At 50.2% G+C, this 12,548-nt stretch overlaps 1 protein-coding gene across 1 annotated transcript; it reads left to right on the top strand.

Annotated features, from left to right (window-relative positions):
* The first annotated feature begins 10,295 nt into the window (after positions 1-10,295).
* Positions 10,296-11,466, top strand: J3458_009489 (uncharacterized protein). Its single transcript, XM_066119819.1, has 2 exons — positions 10,296-10,595; positions 10,670-11,466. Exons 1-2 carry the CDS (start codon positions 10,371-10,373, stop codon positions 10,871-10,873), a joined length of 429 nt encoding a protein of 142 aa, XP_065975616.1. The 5' UTR covers positions 10,296-10,370; the 3' UTR covers positions 10,874-11,466.
* The last annotated feature ends 1,082 nt before the right edge of the window (positions 11,467-12,548 follow it).

The following is a 12,548-nucleotide window of genomic DNA, read 5'->3' as shown; positions in this document are numbered from 1 at the left end:
TCAAGCCTGCACCAAACCCTCATTATTCGGAAAACTTATGGATTAATGTAGAGTCAGCCTTCGGCTGAAAAACGCACTGTGGGGCCTGCAGGTGCGCTCCGTGGAGCTCTTTTAGGTTTAGCCAGGGTTACCATTTGAGTTAATGCCGTCCACTCTCCGTGGGATCTTGTGAGAAGTTTCGAAGACTTGATCCTCTGCTTCACTTGCAGCTTTGAAGGCGACCCTGGCTCTATGTACTCCATATACCACGAGGGCTCTGCTTTTTGCCATGACACAACCCTGATGTAACTGCTGTGCCAGATCAGAGGCCCGGTAGGCCCATGAGCTATTATTCCAACGCTCCTTCGGGGGCCGGTATTCGGGGTAAAGACTCGGACCCTTGCGGGTAGCGCATGGAGAATAATAATAAATAGGCCCTAGAGTACTCCACAGAGCGTCATAATCCCTTGTAGGCCCGGGACCGGCCTCAATTCACTTTATGCGGCGGCGATAGGAGTTAAGTTGGGCCGTTCTTGGCTCGGGGGTGACATCATTTATGACATTTGCCTCAATTTGTCTTGAAGCTTTGTTTGTGACGCAACCCTCACTTCAGGTGTCAGCAAAAATAACTGAGATATATGACAGGATACGAAGAACATGACATGTGGTACGGAGTAGTGGGTGCCCGAATACCTCGAGTGGCTGCAGCTAGCTCCGCCTGTCGGCCTCCGAACAGCCTTTGAAGGTTTTTCAAAACGGGCGAGAGCCGGTCATGGTACTCGCACAGCTTTGAAGCCATGAAAATGCACCCACGCTAAGGCGTGGACTGGCTGATCCGGCCCACCGAGTCTTTGGGTTTGATTCATATCGAGCGCTCAATGCCGTGTTTTGGCTTTTTGGTGCAACGCTGACACGCTTTCGATGGCAGTTGCCACGCTTTTGTAGGAAGCGAAATTATGGTTACGCCACTCGACCTGCCGACGGCGGTTGGTAAAGACGCTAATGCAGTGTCAGCATAAACGAAGCCTGGGTGCACCAGTCAGTTCCGCACTCTCCAGACATGGTACTGACTCAATGAAACATGACTGACGCTGAGAACGGCATGAAATGGAAAACCCTATACCGTTCTTGGTAGTGTAAGTTGGACGACGGCAATGGCTTCAGACGGACAACGTAGCCTCAGAGAGCACCGAGTGTTGTGGCCAAAGGCCGTACCGCTCGGCACATTGCCTAACAGGATATCACGGGGTTCGGATTTACAATATACTGCCACACTGACTGCGCCTGCCTCAATAGTAAACAGCGCGGAAGTAAGAGCAACCGGGAGTACCATCTTTCTCGGTTCCAATGATGTTCCGTGGAGGCTTCCGTGGAAGGTGCCTGGCTGCAAGCCCCCAATGCGAGCCTTCTAGTACCTGTTCAGATACCGAGTAACTTACATTGTTACTCATCTTGCATGAACATGGGGAAGGTACCTGCCGCCCAGATTGTCCTACTTGACATCCTCGCAACTCGCTGACCATGCCTACGTCTGTGCAGGCCTCGATGCATCTCAGTCGAAGTAGACGGAGCCCGCATCAGCCTTGAAGTGCCCCTGTCTTGTCGGCTCTACGGAGCACAGCCATGGTATTTGTCTATCAGCTGTCTGGTGCAAGTTTGATTTTAACCCATTCAACAGACTCACAACGGTCCTGGCATGACTCCCATCTGAGCTTTCCCCCGCCTTTTTTCCAACCCCTGACCATGAAATATACCCCCCCTGTGTGCGACTTCTTTGTGGTTTTCCGAGAGCTGGCGCGAGATGGAGAAGGTGAAGTTCCTTCGACCTCGTGATGTCCGGTCGTTCTTTAGCGTAAAGGAAGGTTCACTAGTTTCCTAGGAGCGAGCCTAGGCTGATTCGTTGGCTCTTTTGCCAGCCACCTGTATTACGAGAGGCTGATGGCACCAGGCAATCCATCCCAACCATCAGCCTCACACCTAACGCCGATCGGCCGCCCAGATCCTCCCAACAACACTAGGAGGACTCCCGTTAGCACCGTTCATCATTATCGTCGCAAATTGTGTGCGTCAGACTCCTCAGTCACAAAGTGTTCCAGCTAAGAATGGCATCAGAAGGCAACAGGGACGTATTTCCGAACCAATCATCGGTGATGACGGCCGGTAATCTTGGCGGTGCCCATAATGTACCTTGAGCGTTATGTGGAAAACAAAACAAAGAGAGAATACTCATTCGGAATAGTCGGAGAATGTCGGCCGCGGTTGAATCAATGTACAATGCGGAGAGAAATCGGGTTCAAGAAGACTAGCCAGAAACGATCATACCACACTGTCTTATATGTGTGTGATACGGCTCGAACATAACATGGCAGCCTACATTGACCATCAGTGGGGTGAAAACCGCAAATGCCCTTTATACGTGGCACGCAGCCTGCGTGCATTCGAGGCCGAGAAACCGCAGCGAGCTCGTAAGAACTGTCGGGTAGGATTTCTTCGAAAGAAAAATGAACACGGCTCTTGTTGTCTTAATGCCTGGGAATAACGGAATCATTTCATGAGTGGTTGTGGACTGGCTCGACTTCGCACTTGCGCATCCTCGGACCTGCATGAGCTCGGGCTTCACTCCCTGTAGTAGTGCCATCTCGGGGTCAGACCAAAATGTCCTCCAGCAAATTTGCAAGCATTTGGGGCTCATTTGGTTGCATTCCATGTCCCGACAGAGTGGAAAATAACGCAGACGTTGTCCGGATGCGATGCTGTGGCACCCCAGCTGCTCGCCTGAGGGCTTCTTCTCAACCCTGCCCTCTAAAGTGAAAGAAATAATTCCGACGCACATGTATGATTTGGGCACTATCATGTGGCATGGGCATATTATTGCAAAATGACCATGCCCAGACAGGTATGCAGCGGGATGTGACACTACCACCTCCCCAGTTCAGCCGATGTGATTTCCCTCTTTTTGTAAAATGCCACAGACTTGGCGTCTCAGGACTTTCAGCCCGCCTCCGCTTTATGAGCAAGGGTTGTTGATAGTGAAACTAAGTGTTCAGGTGAGTGATCCCTCTCGAAGGATGGAATAGCCTACGTGACTGCCTTGTATCTCACAGAGTCTTACCCAGGCTCTGGCTGTGGCCACACTTGGGGGCCATCATGAAATCTTTCGGATAATGAGGCTATAGTCTTGATGTGCCCACACCCACAGCCTGGATTAGCGCTGCTTAGCACACAGATATTCATAATGAACTACGCCCTGAAGCTACTTGTCGCAAGCAGTTTAAGCGAATGTTAATGATTGATGAATCAACACTCAGGTCTGGTTGACACTGTTAGGCCCTGGAAGTTCCCTGCTCTACACTGTTCAGCCCATGCGGCGTGGTTACTTGAAAGTAAGAAGAGAAAAGGAAAGCAGTCATTATATTTGTTGTTATGCAAGTCTTGGACTGTATAATGAATTGCTAGAAAGCTGTTAGCATTAGCACAGGTGGTGGAAGGTAGCCAATGTCCATCTTTCGCCAACTCCGGTTTCAAGCGCAACCCTTCAGGTGCGAGGTGGCAAGACGACAACTTATTGGACTATCAGCTTCTTGCGCAACCCCAAATGCGCCTCTCAGCCTGCTAAGCTCGTACAATATGACGGTTGATCCTCGAAACTGCCATTGGTTGTGATGGAACTAGAACTAGATACGAAGCTTCTCGCAATCTGCGACAAAAAGGGTGGGTTGGCTCATTCGAGGAACCCTCAACGACTACATTTCACATGACATTAAACTGGTCAAAATGACTTGCAGAAAAGTCTGTTGTACACCACAAGTCTGCGCCAAGAGATGGCATTTAGTACTGGAGAATTTCAAGTGCTTAGAGTTGCTGAGTTCTTAAGCCGTAGCATTCTCAGTGAGTAGACTGCAACTTTACATACCGTGGATACAATGGCGTCCAGACATTTTAGACACCACACTGTATTCATTGGTTTCAGAACCGCGGGATGACGTTTGTCAGCTCGGATTCCAGCTTGTCAATGCGAATAGTAAGATGTGAGTTCTCTGTTGGCTAACAGCACCCTCGTGGTTTTGGCGGAAGTATGACGAGGCGCATTCCAAGCAGAGAGACTCAATCATACCAGAGTCTCGCTCAGATATTCTTTCTTTCAACAAAAACACCCTCCCTCACTGTCAGGTTCTTGCGTTAAGCAGATGCAGCGGCATAAATTTCGCCGCCATACGACTTGGATACCACGTGGGACGTGGGCGTCGCCCCAGGATTGCAAGCTTGAATGTTTAGATGCATTGTTCATGTTCCACGCCATGTGGCAAAAATGACATGGACATCTCAGCAACCTTGAGTAGCTCATGGTCCACGATGACGCCATATCGAGCAGTAAAGCACTGAAAGGCGCACAATGCGTTAGTAATGCAATTATCTAAATCGACACTACATATCTTTTTGCTAACATTACAAGTATAATCCATTGAGCCGGTTTGTGTCAAGGCCTATTTTTCTGTTACTAATCCACTCTCGGCTGGTCTTCGCCTCCACACCAACAACAGCCATGCAAACAGCATTACACCATTTGAAGATATCAGGCAGAACTTTGATGGCAGAAGAGGCAATTCAGGAGAATTACAGAGAGCATATCGACCATCCCGCATATTCCAAGATACAAGGTAGCCTAACACTCAGCTCTCACTGAACTGTAAGCAGCCATCATTCCCTCACCAATAAAAGACGAGGAAACTATAGTTGACAAACTGCTGTAAAAGTCAAATAATTCAGTACAACGTATGAGCTGTCTCCTGCGCCAAATCCTGGCAGAAAACATGCGCCACATGGCTGAGTGGCATACTCTAGGCCACTTATCGTCAACAAAACTTTTGACCAATCGCTGATGGTAGAGAGCCGTAATAGGGCAATATGCAGAATAGTGGTGATGTCGTGTGATGCTGCCATGTCACCGGCCAGCTGCGTCACCGCAATGGAGGTACTTCAATTTCGCATCTGCTGGCCCAAGGTTGATCTCGTACTACGGTCGCCAAATGAGATGAGAAGCATGGTACCAAGGTCCCGGCCTTCTTGCCACAACCTTGGGCGCAGATAACGATGTTTGCTCCGGCACAGACCTCCTGTGTGTGTCTCAGTGCGGAAAAGTAGCACCAGACGACATTGCAAGTAGAATAAGAGTGGTTGCAAAAGAATGTCTTCCGCAACGGGGTCAACTGCTTCTGACATACCACCTACTACACGAGCAGGCATCTGGGCCCAACCGTGGTGCCTCCAAAAAATTGCTTCTACTAAGGTCTACACATGGTAAGTCGTCGTTGAGCCATTCGCTATCCTGTTCCGCCGGCGACTGATACATGGGCACCCGGGTGCCCAAATAGACTAGCGCACCCAGGTGCCCAAATTATGTCAGCACTCCTCTAGCGCTGGGACAGAACCTGTGCCCCAGCATGTTCCTGCAGCCACTGCACATTGCAGCGCCAATCAGATTGATGAAACATGGATCAGGCAGCATTCCCTGACGACGTTCTTCCACCCGAAGGCACATATGAATCACGCGAGTCCTTACTTGATGCTATCAATTCTTGGGCGAAACCTCGAGGGTACGCATTTACAACAGGGAAATCCCTCAAGACACCAAATGGCAGAGTCAGAGTAATATTCGCTTGTGATAGGAATAAACCTCCTCCAAGCCCTTCTACTGATCGAGTGCGACGCACTTCGAGCCGAAGAACTGGCTGCAAGTTTTCAGTTCTAGCCAAGCAATCGCTAGATGGTAGTACATGGGTCTTGAGCCATCGACCAGACATCGAATGTGCTAAACATAATCACGCGCCCAGCGATGATCCTTCTGCACACCCTGCCCACCGCAAGCTTGTGGGAAAAGATGCGGCGATCGTCTCCAAACTCGTGAAGTCTGGAACTGCCCCTCGAGAAATAAGGACCTACCTCCATAACCACTCAGAAACACTTGCAACTCAGCGGGATATATACAACCGGATTGCGGCAACCAGGAGAGATCTTCGCGAAGGCCAGAGCAGCATTCAAGCCCTAGTCGACCAATTAGATAACGAGGGCTTTTGGTGTCGCGTCCGCTTGGATGTAGACAATCGACTGACGGCTATCTTCTTTGCCCATCCTGACTCTGTGGCGTATTTACAATGCAACCCGGACGTATTATTGCTGGATTGTACCTACAAGACGAATAAACACGGTATGCCGCTACTCGACATGGTCGGAGTAGATTCTAGCCAGCGGTCGTTCTGTATCGCATTTGCATTTCTATCCGGTGAATCGGAAGAGGATTACTCTTGGGCGTTACAACATCTCAGGTCACTTTACCAGCGTGAACTTCCGTCAGTTGTCTTGACTGATCGATGCCTAGCTGCAATGAACGCTGCTGCACATTGGTTTCCAACGACCAAAGCGCTCCTCTGCCTCTGGCATGTCAACAAAGCGGTCCTCCAGCGCTGCCGGCCCTTTTTTGTGCAGAAAGAAAACGAAACCTCAGAGCGGGCAGAAAATGACACATGGGAAGAATTCTACACCTCCTGGCACTCGATTGTTGCTTCACCAAGTGAAAAGATATTTGACGAGCGCCTGGCCAAGTTTGAACTGAAGTATGGCGAAAAATATCCAGAGTGTGTAGGGTATATCAAGATGTATTGGCTCGAGCCGTACAAAGAGATGATCATTAAAGCATGGGTGGATATGCACTTGCATTTCGGCAATGTGGCCACCTCGAGGCAGGTGGCTTATACTATATGCAATTGACAAGACGCTAATGGAACGTTCCCAGGGCCGAGGGTATCCATTCACTGATGAAAGCACACATTAAGAAATCGAATTTGGACCTTTTCGACGTTTGGCAAGCCATGAAGCATGCCATCGCAAACCAACTCAAGGAACTTAAACATATTCGAGCTTCGCAACAGTTACGCACACCTCTAGATGTATCCGGGCTCATGTTCGAAGCAGTACGAGGTAGGGTTTCGCATGATGCTTTGCGCAAAGTCCAGGGGCAACGGCAGTTATGTCTACAAGAGCCACGTCAGATTCTATGTAGTCAGACTTTCACTTCGTCACATGGGTTGCCGTGCTCCCACACCCTCGAGAAGCTGGAAGAAGAAGCTCAGGGTCTTCTGTTAGAGCATTTTCACCCACATTGGCACTTAAAGCGAGGGGTGGCACTGCCAAAACCTGTTCTGGAACCTCGCCGGGCTGCAAACCAACTAAATAGGACTCAACCCTTAACGAGCACAAGACGCGAACCATCCGGTTTCGAGAGAATCCAGGGTAACAGAAAGGCTCCCACTTGCAGCGCATGCCACGTGGTAGGCCACATTATGACCTCGAGGTCCTGTCCGCTGAAGTTCAAGGGGTCGCCGGTAGTACCTCTGCCGGAAGCTCGAAGTTCAGTCACATTTTCAGGTGCCACGGCGGAAATGGCTCCTGCGGGTGTCTCTAAGGCCCCCCCGGAAATCGTGCCAACGACCCAGCAGTCGCAATGTTCAAATGCAGTGGCGGATGCCTTGGCAGAGATTGATCAACCCTCTTCCTTTGCAGCACGCATGCCACCCATCCGTTCATCTCCTCTCATGAGATTTAATACGTCGACTGACTTGGGGTCGCTTGCCACATCAAACAACGCGCCCGGCAGTCCGCCAATGTTGACCGTTGAAGGGCCAACGGTTGAGCAAGTCCAGTCTTTGTCTGGTGTCACCTTGGAAGAGCCGCGGTACGATTCCCCGGGTGCCATTTATGAGAGATATGTAGCTGCTAGAAATGCGTGGTACGCTGCGCAACCTGCTGGCAGCATCAAGACCAACCAGCAATATCGCAAAGCGATGGGGCTCCCACAAAGATACGACAAGCGGAGTTACGAGTGGTGCTTGGACTACAAACAAATGTCGAAGCATCGCGTCACTGCGACAGGGTCCAGAGAATGGACGAAAGAGGAAATGATGGCGTATCTAGACTGGAGCAACCAGGAAGATGAGCGGATTGAAGCCCAGGTCGCTCGGGAGATGGGTGATCATCCTTTGGCTAACAAGAGAAGAGGAATGAAAGAAATATGGAAGAGAATAGAGGTAGACAGTAATGAGCAACAAGCTTTGCACTCAGCGAATAGCGCGACGGAGGATTGCATTGTTGTCAAGTTGTAGATTAAACTGGAGAGAGTAACTAGTTGAAATGATCTTCCAGCCGGGTCTTGCGGGTCTGTCCCAGCGCTAGAGGAGTGCTGACATAATTTGGGCACCTGGGTGCGCTAGTCTATTTGGGCACCCGGGTGCCCATGTATCAGTCGCCTGTTCCGCCCGAATTATTACCTCAGCCCCAGGTGAGCAAGGAAAAAAGCAAAATGGCAAAAACTGTGCAGAACGACCCCTTGCAGTCTGTACATCTTGCGGCAGCAACGTACATGGCGATCCAGGCAACAGGAGAGAACTTGGACGTCAAGACCAGGGCTGTTGACGTCGAGTGTACCTTTGATCCCTGGTTGTTCGTTCCGAATAACAGGGTCACACGCCCGCAGCCTGCAACATGACTACGGATGATGCCTCTTTGCATCCGTCATTGACAACAAGTACCAAGGCAAGGAACGGTACAGGCCCCATAGCAGGATGTCCAAAAGAACACGGCGCGCTAATGCATTGTGCTTGAACGAGGTCCGCATGTTTACCGGGGCAGGGGCAGTTCCACGAAGACATCAAAAGATCACCCACCGACCCATCCGATATTCGGTCGCTTCCTCTTCTGGAAAGATCCACACTTTGGCCAGGGCGAAACGGGCTCATCGGGCCAACAAAAACGATGCACGAATAATAAGCGCAACCGCCCCTCCAGATGCTGTGGTGGTGGTGGTGGTGGTGGTGGTGATGTCGAACGACACTCTTCGTGTTTGCGCATAAGCCCCGTGTCGCTTCTACGATCTACCCTCTCGACCGCCGTCCGGCACAGATGACGCCCCCTTATTAGCTGCTGACGACATGGCCGTCTCTTGTTCTACGATTCTGTTCGTCATGATTTGCATTCGCCTTGCCTTGCCCTGTCCCAACCAACCCCTGGGCTAGGCACGAACCAGGGCTTAATCACCAAATTCTGGAGCATCCATGATGGAACGATCAAATCACAGTGCAGGTCGCTCGATGGACAAGCTGAACCATGACCCGAATCTGCAGTGCAGCCCTTCGGTGCACCCCCAGAGGGGATGTTCCCGGGCCAGAAAAAATCTTTGTGGAACGCTCCATCCAAGTACCCCTAGCACGAGTATCATCATCCTTCAACAAACCTTCCTCCGCCACTGGCTGGTATTAATAGTGTATTGGCTGATAAACAATGTGTTCAGTATGTACACATACCAAGCCTTGTCGACCCCTTTCTGCAGCAGCGTAGACTGGTTGCAACAGAGAATCGGCTGACCGACATCTTGGGTAAAATTGCCATCAGCTTGCTAGTACATATCGCGGCATCACTCGATGCGCGGGACAAAAGGCAGCAGCACATGGCATTTCCGCCGTCATGCTGGCAATCTACTAAGGCGCAAGTATGCATTTTCTCCCATACCGACGTAAGGGCCTGACTTGCTACCGCATCACCTTGCTGCTTGTAATGCAGTTCGACACCCTCAGTGACATCAGACTACATCCACCTCATGTTTGTTCATATATCAGGTCCATCGACGGCCTAGTGAAACCGGCCAACATGTCAATAGAGAAGCTACGTCAATTGCGGGTATGATAGCCGCGCTATGGCATTTGCACCGACCTTGGCCCTTCCAGTCACCCGGCCGAGTCCATCTTGTTGGTTTGTCACCCTTGGGGGCCTTTTGACCCCCTCTCTTCTTAACTTTCATTCAACGTCCCAGTGACAAGTATTGACATGTACTCACAATGGCAAAGGGGGCGGGGGTTTCGAGCTTCAGCATATGCAGTATAGTGCCAGGTCACTCGAGATTACCGCATACACTGTTCCATGGTTGTGTCTACACTAGGAGCCGCCGTCTTCTCTTCCACGTGGTGGCCAGTCTAGCGGAAATCTGAGTTGTATACCTGCCAACTCAATACTCACTTCGTCTTGAACTTGCAAAGCCTCATTTAACTGCTGCGCTCAATGGCAACCGCAACTGGGTCCCCTTCCACTCTAGGGGATAATCAACACAACCAGAGCCCCTTGTATACCAGTTATCAGCCAATGAACGGGGAACATGGCAAATATCAGTCGCCTGTTATATCGCCTTCCACAGTCGCGATTCTTCCCAAGTAGCAGCTCCTAGCTGCAGCGATGGCCTCAATTCTGAGCACACCGACTTGAACCGGAGCGGGAAAATACATTAGGGCCAAAATTGTTAAGACGTTTTGTCTATACACACCCTCTTGGGCCATGGCCTTGCTCATTCCATGCATGGGGGCTGGCGCTCACGAAGGACGGACTACACCCGGCCGAAAAAAAACCTACCAGGTCATTACGGAGTAATCAACCCAAGCTCCCACGAGGCAAAGGTTCAAGTCACGCCGATACATGAACCCCCAACGCTAGGCCATGTGTCTGCCGTCATATGGAACTTCGTTCCCCCTGTCAGCATGCCACCGGCGAGTATGTTCAAACGAACCACGACCACCGGGGTAAGTTCATTGTCATTACGAGAAAGGCTTGGTCTTTTTTCGCTTTAATGAGAAATTTGTTCATTTTGGAATAGAATTTCTGTGAGAAGCCATACAGTTTGTCAAGGTTAGTATATTTCTTGCTTGGTGGCCTAGGGTCTGGTGGCTTACATCCCATTAGCTTGCGAGCTTGTTTTCTTTCAATGAAAATATCATCAGCGAGCTTGAGGTCAGGGAGAGAATGGACTGCATTATCTAAGGTGAAGAGTGACTATGCATCTGATCATCATGCCTGGTGAGAGGGCAACGTGTCCTAGACTACAAGAGACTCAAGTTGCTCGGATATCAGAGACTTGGGGGTTTGGAGTAGCTAAGCTCACTGTTCGTTGAATGTTCTTGTAGTTGTCCATTCCGTATGCAACCCGACCATAGAGTGAGCTGATGTCACATCTCTGAACAATTCAACGCAGAAGTTGGTGAGTCGGCTAACAGGTAGGTGTGGCAGCGGTCACCATTGTACGTCAGCGTCTATCGATCTGTGACTACCTGATTGGACTGCTTCTGATAAGTAAAAGCTGGCAGGTCGCATTTGCACTTTGCTACAGAAAGGTTTCCTGGCAACGTTGTTAATAGGGGGCTAAGCTTGCGCCGTGATTGTTAGACGATGACAACTCCTCTGGGAAGCAGCGTATATCCAACAGACTCATCAACTCACTCCATGCAGTTGACATGATCGACAAGATTATAAATCATCCAAAACCAGCATGACAGAGCTTGAAGTTACTTATCATGCATTAACGGCACGCTTTCCCCGGCAGCTGCAATGAGCGTGTGTTGTCCATCATGATTACCGGGAACCAGTGGATAGTTACTTTTTTTTCTTCTAGGCCCTTTACATACAGTCTTTTGTTTAAATAATCTTTGTAGAATTCTTTGAGGATCCTTTAGGTTGTCAATTTATTCAGCCGAAGGCTGACTCTACATTAATCCATAAGTTTTCCGAATAATGAGGGTTTGGTGCAGGCTTGACAAATAAGTTTCTATTGGTCCAAATTTTGTATGGGAAATCGCGAAAGAAGGCTGGATTGGTTGGTGGCTCTAGAAAAGTGGGTAAAGGACAGCCACCGTCTGTCGGTGCTTCTTTGTTTACTTCTCTGTTTACAATCGTTTACAATCGTTTACAATCGTTTACAATCGCTAAATTTGCCCAGCGATCTGTTCGTTTGCTTGGCCAGCAGCCTTTCTTCCATTATTGAAACAGATGTACCGCATGGTTGGGTATGGATTATGATTCTAGGGGTAATATTAGTCCTAGATCTGAATTGGCAGTCCATTGCCCGTCTTGCGACCGAACAAAATCACCAAGTAATTTCGTTAGCAGGAGGAAATCTGCCAATCCAACTACAACCTGTCTGGAATGCCGGGACCACCGCAATTCCGAGGTAACTGACACCATTGATATACTATATATGCCTCCCTAACCTGATCAAGCGTGCCAGGTCCAAAGGTGCCGTCCTTGCATTGAGAAAGCTGGCTGTCCGTCCTACCTCAGCTGAGAGATCTGCCCCGAAAAGAACCGACAGAGACGCTGGCCTATCGCCTCCTAACCAGAGATCTGGAACCCAACCTACATCGCCAGAGAAGCTACGGCAACAACATACAGCTAGGAGTTTGTTCGGAGAGCCAGGCAGCCAGCCGCAGATAGTGCTGGGGACGCCGATCCCACCAACCCAAGCGAGCTCGCGGCTCTTCCGGGCTCTAGCTCCCTCACCGCCTGTGCCGCCCTCGACCGATCCTGTCGCCTCACATTCTGATCCATCTACTGTCCGAAGCAGCACGACTGGTGTGGACTACTCTTACCTGGCTGTTAGGTTCCACAAGGGCGGGAAGGACTCGCAAGATGATGCCTCCAAGGCCGGCGCCAGGGCCAAGCAGGCCACTATTCGGCGCGACCATCGTTCACGACGCCGTGCA

Source organism: Metarhizium acridum (assembly GCF_019434415.1).
Source record: "Metarhizium acridum strain ARSEF 324 chromosome Unknown scaffold_141, whole genome shotgun sequence".
NCBI lineage: Eukaryota > Fungi > Ascomycota > Sordariomycetes > Hypocreales > Clavicipitaceae > Metarhizium > Metarhizium acridum.
This window is presented reverse-complemented; position numbering and strand designations above follow the sequence as displayed.